The sequence below is a fragment of the Phocoena sinus genome, chromosome 16, assembly GCF_008692025.1.
Source record: "Phocoena sinus isolate mPhoSin1 chromosome 16, mPhoSin1.pri, whole genome shotgun sequence".
NCBI lineage: Eukaryota > Metazoa > Chordata > Mammalia > Artiodactyla > Phocoenidae > Phocoena > Phocoena sinus.
In genome coordinates, this window is record NC_045778.1 from 736,149 (window position 1) to 756,953 (window position 20,805).

Below are 20,805 nucleotides of genomic sequence, written 5' to 3' on the forward strand. Positions count from 1 at the left end.
TGATATGCAACACTGTGAGGTCATAAAATCACAAACTTATATGATTTTTATAAAATATATGATATTTGTAAAAGAATGCCTCCCAGCAGGTATGCTGCTGGTGTATTACTTATCCATGGATGGTCCATAACCTGGTTCCCCGACCCCTGGGACGGTACTAGGACATGGCTGTGGAATGCGCCAGTGGGAGAAAAAACATGCCCTTTAAATTTCACTGGACTTCCTTGTCCCAAGTTCTCGTGACTCTGAATTTGTGTGTGTGTGTGTGTGTGTGTGTGTGTGTGTATGTGTGTATGTGATGTGGCACAGATTTAGAATAGGGTATTTACCAGGTTCATTTTCATTTCTTATATTAATTTTCTCTTCACTGAATCATAGTGGGAGAGGAACCTATCTATTTTGACTACTTCTGACTTTGCAGCTCATTCTCTGGGTAATTTGCTGGGTCACTTCTATGTGCCGAGACATCATTTCCAAATGTGCCCCAAACTCATTTTATCCATATGCAGTATATGAAGTTCTTTTCGTCTTGCTTTTTTTGAATGGATCTCCCCTTTTTAGGTGGCACTACATGACTCCACAGTCACTGAAGAGTCAGGTGACATGCAGTGACGGGCAGTGGTGGGGAGACGAAGGTGCCTCTGTGGGCATGAAGTGATTTATTTTCAACCCACAAATAACCCAAGCTGATGGGTCAGGTTGGGTTTGTGAGATATCAGACATTTCCTGCCTTGAGAGCCGTACAGAGAGGGGCTCTCCTTTTATGTTTTTATATGGCGACTTGATGACTGAGAATTCCTGGAAATGATTCTTTCCAGGCAAATGTCTCATTCTGTATCGATGCTGTTTCTCATCACGTTGATTAAGCAAATGGTGATTGTACAGAAAAGAGCATCTTCCCCCCGATCTCCCTCCGTCCTCTGCTGCCTGCCGTCCTATCCCTGCTCCTCTGATGCCTCTGTCCTCTCTGTCCCCATGTGTCACTGCTCACTGTAATGTCCTGCAGTTTGGTTTGATGGCTCTCTCATGGGTCTTTTGCTTAACTTTAGAGACTCCAGTGCTTCACTTATTTGGGAAAAAATTGAAGAGCCATCTATAGATTGTCATGAATTTGAGGAATTATTTTCTAAAACTACTGTAAAGGAAAGGAAGAAACCCATTTCTGACACCATCACAAAGACCAAGGCTAAACAAGTGAGTACTCATGTGTTTTCTGAAGTTGGACAATGTTTTGGGCACAAGTGTGAACTTTCATTAGAGAAAAACATTCACATTGTTTTCTGGGCTGTGTACCCTCCACAGTCTGTAAGCAGGTAGCAGAGGTTAGCATTTTAGAACATGAAGTAAGACTTTCCCAGATAGAACAACAAATAATCATCTCCACCAAGTGATCATGCTCTGACTACTTTATTTGTAGCTTCATGATACATATTTCCAAAATTTCACCAATTGTTTGTTTCCAGAATTAGTTGTCTAGAAACAAACTGTCACTTGGTTGAAATCCATATTAGTGCTAGTATGGATGGAAAGAAAGGTAAGAGTGAGCAAATGAAAGCAAGCAAGAAATCCAGTCCTTAGTAACCAGTCATGTGTTTGGTATTTTGTTGCTATTGTAATACCTGAGTGGATGCCCTGCAGAACCCAGCTAAACAGTCACCTTGCACTTGACACAGGGAAGAGACTCTTGTATCCAGTTCCAACATCTCCATTCTGCGTCAGCACTTTTGATCTATGCTGTGACACCTGAGTCCCAAAGATAAGGAAAAGTGCATTTGGAGGAAAACATTTTCATGCAATGTTTTTCCACTGATCCAGCCAGTGACCTTGATTGTGAAATGATTTTGTAAATTTCTCAAGGCAGCCATTCAGGAAAATGTAGTAAATTCTTAGAACAATGAACGCAGAAGGAAGGTAATGCTGTTGGTGCCCATCCTTCACCCTGAAGCAGGGGATGGTGGGCAGCTCCGTCTTTTTGGGTGAAACAAATAGAGAGAAATGAGGCCTGAAGCTGGCACAGCTTCCCCAGGCGAGTGGCAACTAAGGGGTGATGTGATTCTGTGAACTTTTGCTACTGACCTGGAAGTTGTAGCTAGAAGTCTGACCCAGAGATATTTCCATCCATATTTATTTCGAAGCAGACAGCTGCCCCCAGATGGGTGCTGCGGAATCCAGCCAGGAGGGGTGGGTTTGAACGGAACCTCTAGCTGAGCTGGGGGCAGCCTCACCACAGGCATCTCTATTAATCTGACGATGATGCAAACCCAAATGTGATGCAGTTGCATTTTTCAGAACCACTTATGATGACACAGCTGGTTGCTGGTGACTTTAGATCAGAAAAGGCACTGAATAAATATTTGTTTAACAAATAAGGCAGCTGGCTAGAGGAGGAGGGCTTTATACATATCAGTGGCTATACCCAGTAGTGATTAAAAGCCAGAAAATAACTCATCTCAAAATAAGCAATATTGCCAAGGTGGCTTTGTCAATGGAATAAAGGTAAATGGAAAACCACGTTTTTCTGGCAGAGGTGAATGTTCTAAACGGCATGTTTGCATATAGTACATGTAGGCTGAGTCATCACACCTCTTCCCATGGACCGTATCAGAAATGGAAAAGCTGTCTGGGTGGGGAATATGGGCAGGGAGCGCAGAGGCCGGGTAGAGCTAGGCAGCGGGGTTATCACGTGATGAAGGGCAGGGTTGATGCAGACGTCACTAGTCTAGGGATGAAATTCTCCAGAATGCCAAGCACGCCCTCCATATCTCCTGTCACCACTTTTTTTCTGTTAAATGAACAGAGATGAGGAAGCTGCCACATGTTACCTGCAAGTATACGATTTCATGATTTTTTTGACGTAGTATTCAGTTTTTAAGCCTACTGAAATAAGATTTCTGTACAAATCATGAAGACTTCAGATTCAGGTAGCTGGCATGAGATGGCCCCCTTCCACACAGCCATCATGTGCAGCGTCATGTCTGCACAGTGGCCTCACCCTGTTGTGAGCCCATCAGTAAACTGTGGGTACGAGCCTTTGCCAGTGCTGTCATTTGCACCCGTTGGTGGTGACACAGCTATTGACCTGCAGCTTAAAGAGGGTTTGTGGACCAGTCTCCATCCTGACTCCTGATGAGCTTGTCAGCATATCCTTGGCCAGGGTCTTGTACTCAGTTCTGCTATTCAGGTTTGTTTTGGGAGAGATAAAGTAATTTTTCCAGTATGTTGGTAAGAGAAAAATCTGCTACAAAGTGTTAGATGGCTGAAGAAAGCCAGTTTTATTTAACTCTGTTGTATTTGGAAGAAAAAATTACCCATTCCAACTACTTGAGACATGTAAAATTTCGTTTAAGGAAAACGTATTTTCCATATGCATGCAAGCACACTGAGCCCTGAGCAACACGGACTTGGGGCACCAACTTTTGCGCAATCCAAGATCTCTACAAATTATAATCAGCCTTTCGTATTCGGGGTTCCACCATATCCGAGGTTCCACATCCATGGACAAAACCACCCTCAGCTCATGTAGTGCTACAGTATTTACTACTGAAAAGACTCTATGTGTCAGCGGACCTGCACAGTCCAAACCACTGACCTGTAGTTGCCCTTGTATAGGTGGACCCTGATTTCCAGTGAGACTGATAGCCGTTGATGCTGTGGTTGCCCTTGTTATATGTAGACACTGATTTCGAGTGAGACTGGTTGCTGTTGATGCTGTAGCCTGTGTTTATGGAGGTTTTTCTAGCCACTCTTCTCACACACGGTGGAAGCTAAGAGCTCTGGTTTCCCCAAATACTTTAAAAGAGCTAGATAATATTTCTGTGATCTGTCCTCTTCTTGAAAGTAAGTCTGCAGCTGGATGCACTGGCCTTTAGTAGCTCTCTTGGGAGATATGTCTTCTGTGTGACCACAGAGGTCCCACACCTGGACAGCTTGCTCTGTGGCATAAAGAGAAGGGGCTGCTTTCTGGACTCTGGGGTGGCTGCAGTGAGGCATGTCTGGTGTCTCTCAGCCCTTTGTCCTCCAGGGAACCCAACACAGAGCTTTCCTTATTTTTTCATGGAACCTGTATTTAAGTTGTGTGCCTACGTCTTAGCACACCGGTCTTCTTTGTGAGGTTATGAAAGCATAAGGAGATTCTCTGAGAAGGTATAGTTTTATCAGACTATGATTTCACGTACTTCTCCTTTAGCAAATGAGCGTGATGCTTATAGGTCAGAATTAAATATCGAGCTGCTCACTCGGTGAAACAACAACCCTGTCGCCCACGGAATCAAGAGGAAGATGAGGTCCCTCTTTGAAACATGACACACACACACGCACTTGCCAATTTTTAAGGAACGTCCCAGAGCGAGTGCGTGGTGACCCATGTCCTGCGTCTCACAGGCGAGTTCAGTGCCTGTTAATGTTGAGAGTGACCCTAAGTCACCTCAGGATCTTCATGTCCAAGGAAAGATTAAATTAACCCAAGCTTATGAGCAGGGAAGTGGGAGAATTTACACTGGAATGATCTTGACAGTAGGAATTCCCTGACAAAGAGGTTTCTAGTTAATCCAGTGTCAGATGAGGTCCGAGCAGAGATACTTTGGGAAACAGCAGTAGCAGCAGCAGCTTCAGCAGTAGTACTAGTACCAGCGGGGATCATGGCAGCAGCCCCGGCCGCCGCGGAGCCTGCAGGTGCGTGGTCCTTGTCTGCACAGTCCCAAGCTGGCTCATCCCACCCCCTAATCCTGTGAGGGAGACCCCGTATCCCTGGTGCACAGCACACAAAGCTGAGATGCAGGCATGATCTCACGCTTCCAGCGCAGTGAGGGGCAGAGCTCGGGTGCAGACCCAGCCTTCCGGCTGCAGAGCCTGTGTTCCTCATCATTAGCCATAGGTGTGGATGTGAAATGTTATAGATGAGGGCAAGTGTGGGATGGGATTTATAAGAAGACTAGAATAGATCCTTTTTGAAAAGAATCTGAATTTGTACTGATTTTCATATGTGTTCCATATTTAAATGACTAGTTACGTTTATAAAATTGTGTGTGGAGATACTTTTAAAGCCTTTTTTGTATTCTAACAGATTTTGATAAGTACATAAACTATGATACCACCAAATATGACATTTGCCCAATTAAGTAAAATTTATCAGAATGATGTGAGCCTTAGACACATAAGCTTTTGTAAGCAGTAAAAATGAGGGCCTTTTGCTTGTGTGGCAAATAAATAGTAGGTGGAGGTACAGCCACTGTGGTTAAACCCACCAAATGTTGAGTGGAGATAGTTTTGATTCCACCAAAAGGGACGTCTCTGTAAAATATGCCTTAAGTCAGAAATGTCTAATAATCCTTAAAAGGTGTGTAAAGGAACGTGCTTCCCACAATATAAATTTGCACACAGAACTTAACAAGAGTGAATGAAAAGAATCTGGTTTTTTTTGTTTTGTTTTTTGGTACGCGGGCCTCTCACCGCTGTGGCTTCTCCCGTTGCGGAGCACAGGCTCCGGACGCGCAGGCTCAGCAGCCATGGCTCACGGGCCCAGCCGCTCCGCGGCACGTGGGATCCTCCCGAACCGGGGCACGAACCCGTGTCCTCTGCATCGGCAGGCGGACTCTCAACCACTGTGCCACCAGGGAAGCCCCAAAGAATCTGTTTTGCTTTTTAAATACATAATTGCCCTTTATATAACCATTTAATGCAACAAATGAATTTCTTCCTGGGTTTCTTCTGTTCTATTTATCAGATTAAAATGCTCTGCCCAAAGAATGGGGGAGAAAAGGAATTCATGATAGTTAAACATTTGTTTGGCTTCAGCTTCTGGAAATATGATTAGAAAAATAGATAGTTAAATCTGCTACTTATTATTAGGGGAGTTAATAAAAGACATTTGGCATTTTGTTCGATCTTGCCACTGTGCTTTCTGACCTAACTTCTAAAAAGCCTTTTTTGTATTTTGTAAAACTTCATAATAACAATGGGAAAAGAAGCATTCTTTACTTAAATGTTCCTGTGTGGGAGTGTGTAATGTAACGCCTCCAAATATTCTTAGGTGAAATAGTAGTTGCCATTAAAACGATTTTTCCTACTATGTTGGGGCGCTGGGAAAACGTGTGAGCTGTACTTCAAGTACTATCGTAAGATTGGTTGGTCAGAAAATAAAACAAGGGTATGTATTTAACCTGTGAATCTCTGCTTGACTTGTACTAAGTGCAAATATTTATCTTTAGATTAAAAAATATGTTTTATCATAATCAGTTGATATTTCAGCGTTTACAGGCTGATGGCCTGAATGATCATTGAGAGGTATAAGTCTAGTTGTCCGTATTGGTGTTAAGTTTTCCTGTCGTAGCTGGCAAGGTGTGTTTTGATTGGATGGTTCTATTTGTCTCGTAGACCTAAAATAATGTCTGAAATACCAAATATCTTATAATAAGACAATTTAGATCTGTTTTGGGGAATACATCATAAACATTTGGTACTTTGTAATTTTTAACAGGATGTTTGTTTTTATCAATAATAGAATACATTTCTATTGCAAGCCTTAAAAGTGTATTTATGTAGAAAACCACATCAATATACAAGGCTATAGTTAGAAGAACATACGTTTTGTGGATCCCAGGTTTGTTTTAGATGTTGAATGATTCATTACTTTTTGTGGAGATGCTTTTTCTCTAATTATTTGTAGAGCATACCCAGTCAATTCAAAGAATGTAACAATAATAACTTCTTTTTAAAAAGTTTTCTTTTGGTCAAAATATTATTTTTATACTTGTAAGTAAATGGCTACAAAACAAATAATCAAAAAGCCTAATGACATAATAAAAAGGAAATATAATTAGGCTAATGATCCTTGACCTTGCTGGATGTATTGGGAAAATTATATCTGATTCATTGTACTTTGGAATTGCAAAAATTTAATCATGATGCTGAAGTTTAATTCTTTTGGACTTCATATTTGCATACTGTGATGATATTAAGATTTTGTTGGACTAGGTATATTAGAAAAGGGTATTAATTTTTAATGGCTGGGGTGTTTTATTTATTATGATCCATAGACATTGAAAAAAGGGTTGCTTGGAAAATATACTTGAGATTCATTACCTTTTATGATTATCTATGGAAACTAAAACTCATCCTTGCAAAAGTGAGGAAAGATTTTTGGTCAGATGAAGGGAGAGTGTTTTCTCAGTATTGCTAGTGTGGAGAACCCGGAAAACTGGAGGGAAGGGGGGCACAAATTACGTTCACTGTTGCATCCCTTTCTTGATCTGATGGGAACAGGGTTTCTCCATTTCAGCCGGGAGCGCAGCAAAGAAAAGCAGCAGCCATGCCAGGGAGAGCCAGCACTAACCACTCCGGTCACATTGGGTGCTGCTCATGACCAGGACTGAAATGGAGCGAGTAAGCTGGACTTAGGGTGAGGCTGTTGGAGGAGATGAGGCTTGAAGTGGGCCTTGAAGAATGTATTTCATTCAGACATGTGCAGAGGAATAAGGGATGGATTTTGAAAGTAGCACCGCAAGCAGAGATTTCCCTGCATCTTGTTTAAAACCCTAGAAAATCAGCCAGTAGAGCAGCAGGCTTCTGTGTACGGGGAGCTCCTGTCTGATGGTTTCAGGGATGCGGACGTGGGCTGTTGACGGATATTTCCCTTCACTGAATGTGTGTCCTTCTCATCTTTCAGCAAAAGTCTTTAGGTTTTTCTCATTAGACATAAGAGTGAGAATTGAATTTAGGTAAATTAGACCTGAAGTTAATTTTGATGTCTTGGTGCTACATAGTGGAATGTACGTTTCTATACCATGGACAGCGGCAGGATTCTGGACTATCCGAGAGCAAAGGAGAATTTTATTTCTCGTTTGACTTACACAGTTACCATTTTGATAGCTCCCGCTTTTGCCCGTGGGAGGTGATGCTGCTGACAGTAGACTGGTTGTTCCCACTGTACCTCCTGTGACCTAAGCTGAAAAATGTTCCCAGTTATTTGGGGGCACAAATTTAAGACTTAGAAGAAAAATTAATGTTCTTATTTATATCTCTGTTTTTTAAAAAAAAAACCATTTATTTATTTATTTATGGCTGTGTTGGGTCTTCATTGCTGCGTGCAGGCTTTCTCTAGTTGCGGTGAGCGGGGCGATACTCTTAGTTGTGTTGCACGGGCTTCTTGCTGTGGTGGCTTCTCTTGTTGCACAGCACGGGCTCTAGGTGCATGGGCTTCAGTAGTCGTGGCACGTGGGGTCAGTAGTTGTTGCTCACAGGCTCTAGAGCGCAGGCTCAGTAGTTGTGGCACACGGGCTTAGTTGTTCTACGGCTTAGTTGTTCTACGGCATGTGGGATCTTCCCAGACCAGGGCTCGAACCCTGTTCCCTGCATTGGCAGGCAGATTCTTAACCACTGAGCCACCAGGGAAGTCCCAAACCTGTTTTATTTAAACCAAAATACAAGTAAATGTATGTTTCTTTTTCAAAACGATGTTCATAATGGAAGATTTCTAACATTTCTGCTTATTTTTTGGTTTTGTTAATAAGTGAATTTTTAAAATTACTAAACTTGAAACTCCATCTGAAATATCACATTAAAAATTTCTTTGGAGATGGGCCTTCTAGACTGACAGACCAGCAGCTTGACAGGTCTTCTTCCCAGCAAAACAACAATTTAACTGGTGAGAATTATAACAAAAATACTCATTTAAAGTCTCTGGAAATTGTCCTCAGGGCACAGAGGAAATGGAGAAACACCCACTCAAGAAGACCTCCTGAAACTTGGTTAGGACAGTGAGACCCACAGTGTCTGAGCCCCGAGATGCTCTGTTCTAGCCTTTGGTGTGTGCAGCCTGGACAGGCTCTTGTCTGTGGCTGTGGCCCTTCCTTGGGAGGGTAGGAAACTGGCATCTCTACTCTCATCAGTCCCCTGTTCCAGAAGCTCTGTTCCAGGCAACCACGGAGAACTAGGGAAATAGCTGAGAAGGGCCGTCCACGGATCACAGTCAGCCCTGGATGTCAGGAAGGCCGTGCACGTTGCCCCCACTCAGGAGCCATCAGGACAGGGCACGGGCACCGGGACAGTGTCCCTAAACCTCATCAGACTCATCAGAACTGAGTGGAATCTTCATTGCACAAGTGTCTTAAACACACCTTTGTGCAAATATTGACCTGGGGACAACTCCTAATCCAGGCTTAAAAATAAAGTCTGTCATGTCTGGCAACCTGAAGTCTGTGTGCATGCCCAAGACTGCAACTTTTCAGGAGCAATTAGAGAAGATCCAAGTTGTTAGTTCTTGGGTCAATGTAGAAAAAAATTCTGTAAATTCCCTCTAAGGCAGCAGGCCCCAACCTTTTTGGCACCATGGACCAGTTTCGTGGAAGACAGCTTTTCCATGGACCGGGGTGGGGGTATGGTTTGGGGATGACTCAAGAACATTACATTTATTGTGTACTTTATTTCTATTATTATTACATTGTAATATATAATAGAATAATTATACAACTCACCATTGTGCAGAATCAGTGGGAGCCCTGAGCTTGTTTTCCTGCAACTAGATGGTCCCATCTGAGAGGGATGGGAGACAGTGATACCCAAGGTGTGTTCCTTATGTCCACTGTACTCCATAAACTCGTTTTGGTTGCTGTCACTGCAGAAAACCATGCTTCACAAAGACAGAATGTTGGAAACGGAAGCAGGCTTTTCAGTGCTTTTGTGGCAATCTCAGGGTATTCCACCTTGACTTTAATCCAGAACGTATGGAGATTTGAAGTTGTCTCAAACATACTTTTGAGGGCACCGTCATTTGCGATCTCGAGCAGTTGATCCTCTTCTAGCACAGACAAAGTCGATTTCACCTGGCTTATTCACAGATGGGTCATGGATCCATTCCTTCCCAGTTCGGGGGTCTTTGTGGTTGGGAAGTGATGCTCAAACTCTTTTGAAAGCTGAGATAGGTGATCATGCACCAGCCAGGAGAAAGAAGGCCCTGACTCAGTTTCTTTCAAAATCTCTGCTAATGTTTGAAACATGTCAAAAATCCCAGTGTTCACTCGTCACCCCCATAATTCCAGTTTGGCTTTGAATGCAGCCACTTTATCTGCCGACTTGACTACAGTTGTCTTTCTCCCCTGAAATGACAGATTGGGTTCGTTGAGCTGGTTGAATATGTCACACAAGTAAGCAAGTTTTGCCACCCATTCTGTGTCACTGAAATGTGCTGCCAGTGGTGACTGTTTTTCTGTAAGAAATCTCTGGAGCAGCTCTCGTAACTCAAAAACTCTGTTCAGTGATCTACCTTTGGAAAGCCATCTCACTTCTGTGTATAAGAGAAGACGTGTGTGCTCTGCGTCCATCTCCTCACAAAGCTTCATGAACAGACGTGGGTTAAGGGCATGTACTTTAACGTGGTTGATAATTTTAATCACATCCTGCAAAACATTGTTAACAGGTGACATTTTTCAGCTAGCCAGCATTTCTCTATGGATGACACAGTGCATAGACTCACATTCAGAAGCAACCTCTTTGACCAGAGTAGTGAAACCAGAAAGCTGTCCAGTCATGGCAGCCACTCCATCCATGCATATACCAACACAAAATGACCAATTCAGTTTCCCTGATATGTAATCATTCAAAGACTGGGAATAGTTCTGCAGCTCTGGTGTTGGTTGGCAACAAAAGTGCACATATAATATATCCTCAGGCACATCCACCTGAAAAGCATGTTGCACAAAAACAAACATTGTTGCCTTGTTGCCAACATCTGTAGACTCGTCAACCTGGATGGCGTACCATGGAGACTCACTAATCCTCTCTAACAATTGTGCCTTAATATCCTCTGCTCATTCATCAATTCATCTACTTATGGTGCTAGCCGAAAGGGGAACGTGTGCCACAATTCGAGCTGAAGCCTCTCCTAAAAGCTCATGCAAATGTCCTTAGCAGCAGGCAGGATCAACTCTTCTCCAGTAGTAAAGGGCTTCTTAGCTTTAACAATGCAGTTAGCCACTAAGAATGATGCTGTCAGCGCAGATACATTTGATGAAGTGGTGACCTTCAATAATCGCTTCTGTTCTTTGTGTTCACGTTTTTTTTTCTTTTGAAAAAATCCGAAGGCTTGTCTTTTAATGCAGTGTGCTTGGTCTCCATGTGGCGAAGCCATTTTGAAGGTTTCATGGCTTCGTTGGATAGCCGGTCACCACATATTATACAAAGTGGGCTTGGAGAATGTGAATCACCTGTTGCAATGAACCCATAATTTAAGTATGACTCTTGATATTTTCTTTTCATTGGCAGTCTTAGAGTCTTCTGCTGTCTCATCATTGAGTCTTTCCCCCTTTTCAAAGAAGCTCTCCAGTGATGTTTATTTTTTACTCATTCCGGCTAGGGTTAGCTGGTGGGCTTACGAAAACTATGACCGAGCAAGTGCACAGTGCAGGAAACAGGCACGGCCGGAAGTGGTAAATAAAATAATGGGCGGGACACACGCGGACTAAAATAAGTGTCGGATTCTGACTTCAAGCCTTCCACCAGATGCAGCTGTACAATTGAAGTACATCAACTCACTTGCCACTATGAAGCCTGTCACCAGATGCAGCTTAATTGTTACTTGCCACTCACTGCTAGGGTTTTGATATGAATCTGCAAGCAATTGATTTATTATGGTCTCTGTGCAGTCAAACCTCTCTGCTAATGATAATCTGTATTTGCAGCCGCTCCCCAGTGCTAGCATCACCGCCTCAGCTCCACCTCAGATCATCCATCAGGCATTAGATTCTCATAAGGAGCACACAACCTAGATCCCTCGCATGCACAGTTCACAGTAGGGTTCACACTCCTGTGAAAATCTAATGCCACTGCTGATCTGACAGGAGGCAGAGCTCAGGTGGTAATGCAAGCTATGGGGAGTGGCTGTGAATACAGATGAAGCCTCGCTTGCTCTCCCGCCGCTCACCTCCTGCTGTGTGGCCCATTTCCTGGTGGGCCACGGACCGGTACGGGGGTTTAGGGATCCCTGCTCTAAGGCGTGCCCTGTTATCTCACCCACAGAGTGGTTAAGGGTAAAGCTTTAAGTGGTTAAAGGAGCAGAAGCACACTCTTTAGCTTTCACTTTAGATAAAAACGTGGGGCAGTGTGTGTGCAGGAAGGTCAGGTAGCACACTGCAGCAGGAACAGACTTCCCTGAGCGGGTTTGACCACGTCACTGAGCAAATGAACAAGCAAACACAAACACAATAAGCTCTGGGGCCTAGAAGGGAAAGTCCGTACCCAGAGCTGCTGTTATGTTATCTGAAATGTCCAGTTTTCAACAACAGTAGATGAGACATACAAGGAAGCAAAAAAACGTGACCCATATACAGGGAAGCAAATGAACAGGCAACAAAAACTTTGTTCAAAGGGGCCCATGTGTTGTACTTAACAGAAATAGACTTCAAAGCACCATTCTAAATGTCTCCAAAGAACTGAAGAAAACAGTTTCTAAGAAATAAAGGAAGGTATGATGATAATGTCTCATCAAATTGAGAATATCAGTAAAAATAAATTATTTAAAAAATCTAGAGTTGAAAAGTACAATAACCAAAATGAAACAAGAAAAGCACTAAGTGGTTGAACAATTGGTTTGTGGCGGGTGGCGGAAAAAAACTATCAGCAAACTTGAAGATAAATCAATAGAGACTATGTAGTCTGAAAAACAGAAAAAAAGGAAGTTGAAACCTCAGAAAAATGTGGGATACCATTGAGTGGCCAATGTACATGAAATGTGAGTATCACAAGGAGAGGAGAGAGAAAAAGGTGCAGAAAATTATTAGAAGTTGTAATGGGTGAAAAGTTCCCAAATTTGATGAAAACACTAATATACGCATCTAAGTTTCGTGAACTTCAAGTAGGCAAATACAAAGAGATCTTAGTTATACCTTAGTCAAAATGTGGAAGGCCAAGGGTAAAGGAAAAAGTCTTGAAAGCAGTGAGAGAGAAACAACTCATCACATACAAGGAAACTGCAGCAATGTTAGCAGCAGACTTACCAGAACTAGCGGAGACCAGAAGGCAGTGGGATGACATATTCAAATGCTGAAATGAAAGCGACCAACCAAGATCTTACATCTAGCAAAACAAGGTTCATAAATGAAGGTGAAATAAAGGCATTCTCAGATAAACAAAAACTGTGAGAATTTCTTGCTACCAGACCTGCCTTCTAATACTAAAAGGGTGTTCTTCAGTCTGAAGGTAAATTACATCAGACATGCGTGCACGCGCACACACACACACCCCACTGCTGGTAAACATAATTTTCATCTACACAAAATACTGTGTATTTTGTGTATTTCTTCTCTTTGATTCTTCTGACTGACTTAAAAACAACTGCATAAAACAATTTGTATGTTGTTGAGCCTGTGACACCCAGAAATTAAATATATTTGAGAACAAAGGAAACTAGTAGAAACAAAAGTTGTGTTACAGTCAGGAAGTGACACCATGTGGCGTGCGAATCTACAGAAAACAGTGAGAAGAACAATAAATGGTAAATAAGAAGGTGAATATAACAAGCTATATGAATATATCTCTCTCCTTCCCTCTCTCAACTTCTTTAAAAGACATATAATTACATAAATTGATGATAACAATTTGTACCCTATATAAATCACAGATAGTATGTGTAACAGTAATAACATAAACAGGTGGTGAGTGAATGTATGTATAGAGGAGTGAAGTTTCTATGTTTCTGGAATCAAGTCGGTATAAATATGAAGTAGATTCTGGTAAATTAAGATAAATATTGTAAGACTTAGAGCAACCACTAAGAAGACTCAAATACTGTATAAAATGAAATCACTAAAGGAATTAAATATCCACTTAATCCATGTATCCATCCATCACAAAATAAGGCAATAAAGGAAGAACAGAGGAACAAAAAAGACATGAGATATACAGAAAACAAAATGAAAAATAGCAGATATAAATTCAACCATATGGTTAATAACTTTAACTGTGAATGTATTAAATAATCCACTCAAAAGGCAGACATTATCAGATTGGATAAAAAGAAATCTAAGCATATATTGTATTATAAGAGACATACTTCAGATTCAAAGATACAAATAGGTTGGAAGTAAAAAGAACAACTTTAAACAACCATAAAAGAGCTGGAGTTGCTATACTGATATCACACAACATAGACTTAAAAGAAATGTTAGCAGAGGTAAAGTGGGACTTTCCATAATAATGAAAGTGTCAATCTACCAGGAAGATTTCTAAACATGTAGGCATCTAACAACAGTGTCCCAAAATACATGAAGTAAAAACTGACAGAATTTAAGGGAGAAATGAATACTATGTATGTATGTAAGTGGGCTGTGTACAATAGCCCACTTTCAATAATGGATAGAAAGTTAAGCAGAAGATAAACAAGGAAATAGAAGACTTGGACAAGAGTATAAACAAACTAGATCTAAGAGACATGGAACATTCCACTCAGCATCTGTAGAATCAGCAGAACACACACACTGCTCAAGCATTTGTAGAACGTTCTCCAGGATGGACACACAAAAAAACAAGCCTTAATAAATTTGAGGAGATCAAAGCCTTAATAAATATAAAACTATTGAAAAACAAAGTGTGGTTTCTGATCACAAGGGAATTAAATTAGAAATCAGTAAAAAATTTGGGGAATTTTCAGATCTGTAAATATTAAACCCTTGAATAACAAATGATTCAAAAAAGAAATCACAAGAAAAATTAGAAAATACTTTGAAATGAATATAGGTGAAATCACAAATTAAATTTTATATTGTATATAAATATATACATATTTTATATATAACAATATATTAAATATATTTAGTACTATGCAAGTAGATCAGTGCTCAGAGAAATTTATAGTGGTAAATATCTTATTAAAAAAGAAAAAAATATCTGAAATCAATCTTACCTTCCACCTTAAAAAACTAAAAAAGAAGAGCAAAGTAAGCCCTAAGCAAGTAGAAAGAAGGAAAGAGTAAACACTAGAGTGGAAATAAATGAAATAAATAATAGAAAAATAATAGAGAAAGTAAATGTAACTGAAAGTTGAATCTCTGAGAAGATACAAAAATTGACAAACCTTTAGCTAGACCATGAAAAATAGGAAGATTCAAATTACTAAAATCAGGAATAAAAGAAAAGACACCACTACTGACCTTATACAAATAAAAAAGGATAATGGTGTACTATGAACAATCATATGACAACACATTAGTTAACTTAGATGAAATGGACAAATTCTTAGAAAAACTGACTCAGGAAGAAATAGAAAATCTGAATAGAAAGTAGAGACTTAATCAGTAAAAGACAAACAAAACAACACCAAGAAAACTACCCACAAAGAAAAACCCAGTCCCATATGTCTTCACTGGTGAATTATATCAGACATTCGAAGAAGAATTACCACTGGTCATTCACAATCTCAAAAACTGAAATAGGAGGGAACACATCCCATCTCATTCTGTGAGACCACTTTGCTATCAAAACCAGGCAAACTCATCATAAGAAATAAGAGGATACAGGCCAATATCCTATACAAATATAGACAGAAATTCTTGCTAAATGCTACCAAACTGAATCCAGCAAAACGTATAAAGGATTATACACCATGGCCAATGGGATTTATGCTAGGAATACAAGGTTTCATCTATGAAAATCAATTACTGTAATACACAAAACAAAGGCTCAAAGCCCTGTGAACATCTCAATAGATGCAGAAAGAGCATTTGACAAAATCCTACAGCCTTTCATGATCGAAACATGAAGGAAGCTGGGCATAGAAGGGAACTTCCTCAACCTGATAGAGAGCGTCTGTGAAAAACCCACAGCTCACATGGAAGACTGAATGTTTTCCCTGAGATCTGGAAGGGGACAAGGATATACATTCTCACCAATTCTGTTTAACAATGTGCTAGAAGTTCTCATCAGGGCAGTTGGGCAAGAAAAGGAAATATGTAAATGGCATCTAGATTGGGATGTCTCTCTTTGTAGGTGACATGATCTTGTATATAAAAAACCTAAGGAATCCACTGAAAAACTATTAGAAATAATAAAAGAATTCAATGAGGTTGAACAAGATATAGAGTCAGTGTACAAAAATCAATTCTATTTCTAGAGACTAGCAATTAACACTGTGAAAAATGTAATTAGGAAGACAATTTCCTTTATAATAGCATCAAAAAATAAAGTACTTGGGTATAAATTTAACAAAAGAAGTCTAAGACTTATACACTGAAAACTAGAAGACCCTGAAGAAAGTTAAGGTGTATCCAGATAAACAGGACGACACACTGTATTTATAGATGGAAGACACCATCAAATTATTCCACAGATTCAACACGGTGTCTAGACAACATCCCAACTGCCTTTCCCCCTCAGAAATTGACAAGCCAATCTTGAAAATTCATATGAAAATGCAAGGGGTTCAGAATATTCAAAACAATATAGAAGAATAAAGTTGGAGGAGTTATCCTTCCTGATTACACAGTGATTACAGAGATACAGTAATTATGACAGTGTGGCACAGGCATATGGATAGACGTATTGGTCAATGGAATAGAATTAAGAGCCCAGAAATAAATAGTGTTGTTTATGGTTTATTGATTTTTGACAATGGTACCAAGACATTTCAAGGGCAAAGGATAAGTCTTTTCAACAAGTGGTGCTGAGACAACTGGACATCCACATGCAAAAAAATGAATTTGTACCTCTTAACTCCTACTGTGAACAAAAGTTAACTCAAAATGGATCGTAAACTTAAACATAAGAGCTAAAACTATAAAACTCAGAAGAAAACATAGGAGTAAATCTTCATGACCATGGGTTGGGCAGTGGTTTCTTGGATAGATTCCAAAAGCACATATGGCAAGAGAAAAAAATAGACCAGTTGGACAACATCAAGATGAACAATATCTGTGCTGCAAACAATACTATCAAGAAAATAAAAAAGATGACCCCCAAAATAGGAGAAAGTATTTGCAAATCGTATCTGATCAGGGGTTAATATGCTGAATATGTGTTGAACTCTTACAGCTCAATGAAATGACGACAACACAGCCTGACTGAAAGATGGGCAAAGATGTGAATAGAAATGAAACTCAGAACCACCATGTGACACACTTCACATGTACTAGGACGGCTGGAATTCAAAGGAAAGACAGTAACCAGTGTGCAGAGGGTGTGGGGAAGCTGCAGCTCTGGATTTCAGTGCGAATTCTGAGTCTTAATTTCCTATTCATGTAATTACCAGTAAAATTCGTATTTTATGAGAAAGTAAATATTTTTCAGGTAGCTCCAGTTACCCATAGAATAATCATGCCAGACTGTAATCTTCTGTGTAAATAATAATTTTTTCAAGCTTAAAAATCTTTTAAGGTAACCTCCCCAAAAGTGTATCGTCAAAAGTATAAGCTTGTTTTTGACTTACAGAACAAAACTGTTTTATAGGCAAGAGTCCATTCACCTCTGAAGGAGAAATTGATGTCTTTTTTCTTTTGACGAAAATGCTAAAGCTATGGACTGATTTTTCTCTTTAGGAACATGGTCCCTGGGAACGTAATGAAAACCCCTTTAGGAGGCCCACTGGCTTTTCCGCGGACATTCCGGGACAGTGTTTGTGAGGGTTACGTCCGCTATTGGTTTAACTTTGATTATAAACTGGTTTACCACCTGTACCAGTGGAAGCTTCAGAGGATTTTTCTTCCCTCAAGTCCTTATGTATGAAAGAGGATTGAAAGCAAAATCTAAGGCCCTCTGTGTTTTTAACTTGTGTGCTGAACAGACACGTGAAGCAGAGGAGATTTGCGTTATTAAGCCTAAACCTCGGTTCATAAACTAAAAGTGGCCATCCTGGCACCTTCAGCTCTAACCCCCTTCACTCCCCGCTCCCGCCATGTGCAGGAATGTGATGCGTGAGGTCCCATGTGCTCTTGCCCCTGTGATCTCTTACCCTTTACACACATGAAGAGAGTGAATTCAGACCAAAAACTGTTAGTTAATGATGCCTCCGTAGAATAAGCAGGACTTAATTTGCTGCCAATTATGGTACCAGTGTAAACCATTGTTTACATATGTTTACTTAAGTTTGGTGGTTGTATTCAATTGTTTTCTATGAGGTTGTGTCAGGATTAGAAGTGAATGAAATGCCTATCCTTTCATAATTAACAAATTTTAACTAAGGTAGGAAAAGTGACTTCAAAATAGCAAGTTTTACAAAATATTTTGGGAAACTAATATAAACCTTACCACCCAGAAGTTATGGGGAAACATACTGAGAGTGATGTCAGTGAACTTGAAGGAGGGCAAAAGGAAGACTGAGCTTGGGCCGCAGTCAGCCACGGCCTTGCAGAGGTCAGGCACATTTTCTTATCGCTTTTTCCTGTATAATCATAACAATCATTGTGTTTTGAGGAATGTAGGCAAAGTTTTTCTTTAGTTGATCTGCATGGCTGTCTTTATGGATAGTTTTGTGTTTTGTGTACTTCTCCACATGAATTCATTCTAATGTCATTAAAATTTTCCATAGAACATAAGCAGGTGATTCTTTATAACTTCTTAGCTCTAAGTATAGTACAAAGTATCTCTTTTTAGTACTTTTCTACCTAATGTTGGTGGCTTTACTTGCGGCCCCTTTTACTAAGGTTTTCTGTACTTTAATCAATTAGTGTTATAACTAAAGTTTTTCATATTAGGATGGAATGTCTCCTGCTTTGTTCTAGAAATGAGCATGTTCTTGAAGCAGAACTAGAAGCTGGAGTTTGAGGTGAGACACTTGTTGAAGCCCAGATGGGCACAGGGCTTGATAGAAACTGAGCAAGTCTCCAGCCTCTAAGTGGCGAGAGAAGAAAAAGTAACATTTTATTGCTGTTTTGAAGTTAGGTTTCAGTATTACCCTGGCAACCCCAGACACACTTGGCTTCTTCTGTTAAGTATAAACTTTCGTATTACAGTAATACCAGCTTGCTTTTGAATACTGCTGCATAGGAAGCAGGTAGATGGAGAGAGCTCACGTTCCAGAAACAAAACAGAAACTCATTAGACTGGCTTTTTGGATTCCAGATTAAGTCTTCCCCAAAATACAAAGCAGCCAAATATAAGACCAAACCAAATTTCCCCTTTTAAAAAGACAAGAAATATTTCCCATTTTTTCTACCGAGTATGGCTAAAGCTTGTTTTAATTTCAAAGTCTGATCATTATAAAATGCACATGAAGAAAATAATCAAATGGCAACATGATTTTAGTTTATTCTCAGTGTTTTGGTGATGCGAAAAATGAAACAGGAAGGGAGGTGTTAGTGTATAATGTACAGTTTAAAAGCAAATTATACTATTGGCGAAATTAGAGTAGTGTATATAACTTGGAGGAAAAAACATAGCTTCTGAATAGAGATTTGAAGGCCTGGAGATTTGAGACCCTGTGCTGTTTAACCTGGAGAAATGGCTGAGGGGCTTGGAGTGGTTCCAGGGATGACTTGAAATAATAAGTAGGTTTTCAACTGATTTGATGGTTTGTATTTTCAAATTTAAGACCTGGTTCATTGAGAGATTTTCCACCTAAACAGAGTAAAGCCCTGTGTGAGGTGATCCCCTTTGGTGTTATTTATCCAGCAGACGTCTTCAAGGGCCAGAAACAGTGGTTTGGAGTAAGTCCTCTTGTCAAATCTGCATCAGGCCTTTATCATCCTTCTGAGTTTCTCCTTGTAGGCAAGGCCCCTGTTCTCCGGAGCAGCCCCGGGCACTGCCTGATCTCACTTATGCTCACTGCATGTTTTCTTCCTGGTAACACATTCCATACATTTCCCCCACATTCTCAGGAAACGTCGTTACCCGTGTCCTGTGTTTACCACGAGTATCTGAACATCTGTGTTCCTGGGTCTCTTCCATTTGCTCATTCTTTTACCTCGTTTGAAATCATAAAACACTATGGAATTAGAAGCCTACTTGCAAAATCTTTTTCATGTATTTATAAACCTCTTTTTAGCAGGGCCATGTGAGCTGCTGATGTATCTAAGGCATAAGCATGGCTACGTTAACTGTATTTACAATTCATGTTGTTGAAGAATCTGCACTCTTTCCTCTATTCTATGTTGAGGTGAAATTAGCATTTCATGTATTGCAGCCAAAACACAAAATTATAGAAAATGTATTTAACACACAACTCATACCAAACAATGATTTTTTGTTTGCTTCCAGTTTTCTCTCTGTTTATCTTGATTCAGCTTCATGAATCACGTTTGCCATTGTTGAGGTTACAGATCTCACCTCCCTGTTTTGAGAACCATCCCATTTCCCCTTGTTGCACAGCTACACCGGGCCACCCAGGACTATGTATATGGAATCTGTCATTGTTATCACCATCTTTCTTGCTTAACTTACTGCAGTCTTGCTGTTTTGCCCATATATTAATTTTATCTTTTCTGTATGTTTACTTACACTGAAATTGCATTTTTAAAAATGTAACCTGGGGCTTCCCTGGTGGCGCGGTGGTTGAGAGTCCGCCTGCTGATGCAGGGGACGCGGGTTTGTGCCCCAGTCCAGGAAGATCCCACATGCCGCGGAGCGGCTAGGCTCGTGAGCCATGGCTGCTGAGCCTGCACGTCCGGAGCCTGTGCTCCGTAACGGGAGAGGCCACAACAGTGAGAGGCCCACGTACCGCGAAAAAAAAAAATGTAACCTGTCGTAAATTTTCAGAGGCTTATGTATTGCCCACACTTTTTTCATTCATTCAGCTTTTACAGGCACTTAATAAACTGAAGTTATTAGAAAACTACTGAGTATGGGTCTATCTTCTTTTTAAATTTTCTTCTCAAAGCTTGTGAAACCTTC

At 40.4% G+C, this 20,805-nt stretch overlaps 1 protein-coding gene across 1 annotated transcript in view; it reads left to right on the forward strand.

Moving 5' to 3' along the window:
• FMN2 (formin 2) overlaps positions 1–20,805 on the forward strand; it is a 322,361-nt gene that overhangs the window by 134,238 nt on the left and 167,318 nt on the right. Inside the window, exon 6 of the mRNA XM_032609063.1 lies at positions 1,050–1,194. Within this exon, the coding sequence (XP_032464954.1) occupies positions 1,050–1,194 (145 nt within the window). The remainder of the gene's footprint in view (positions 1–1,049; positions 1,195–20,805) is intronic.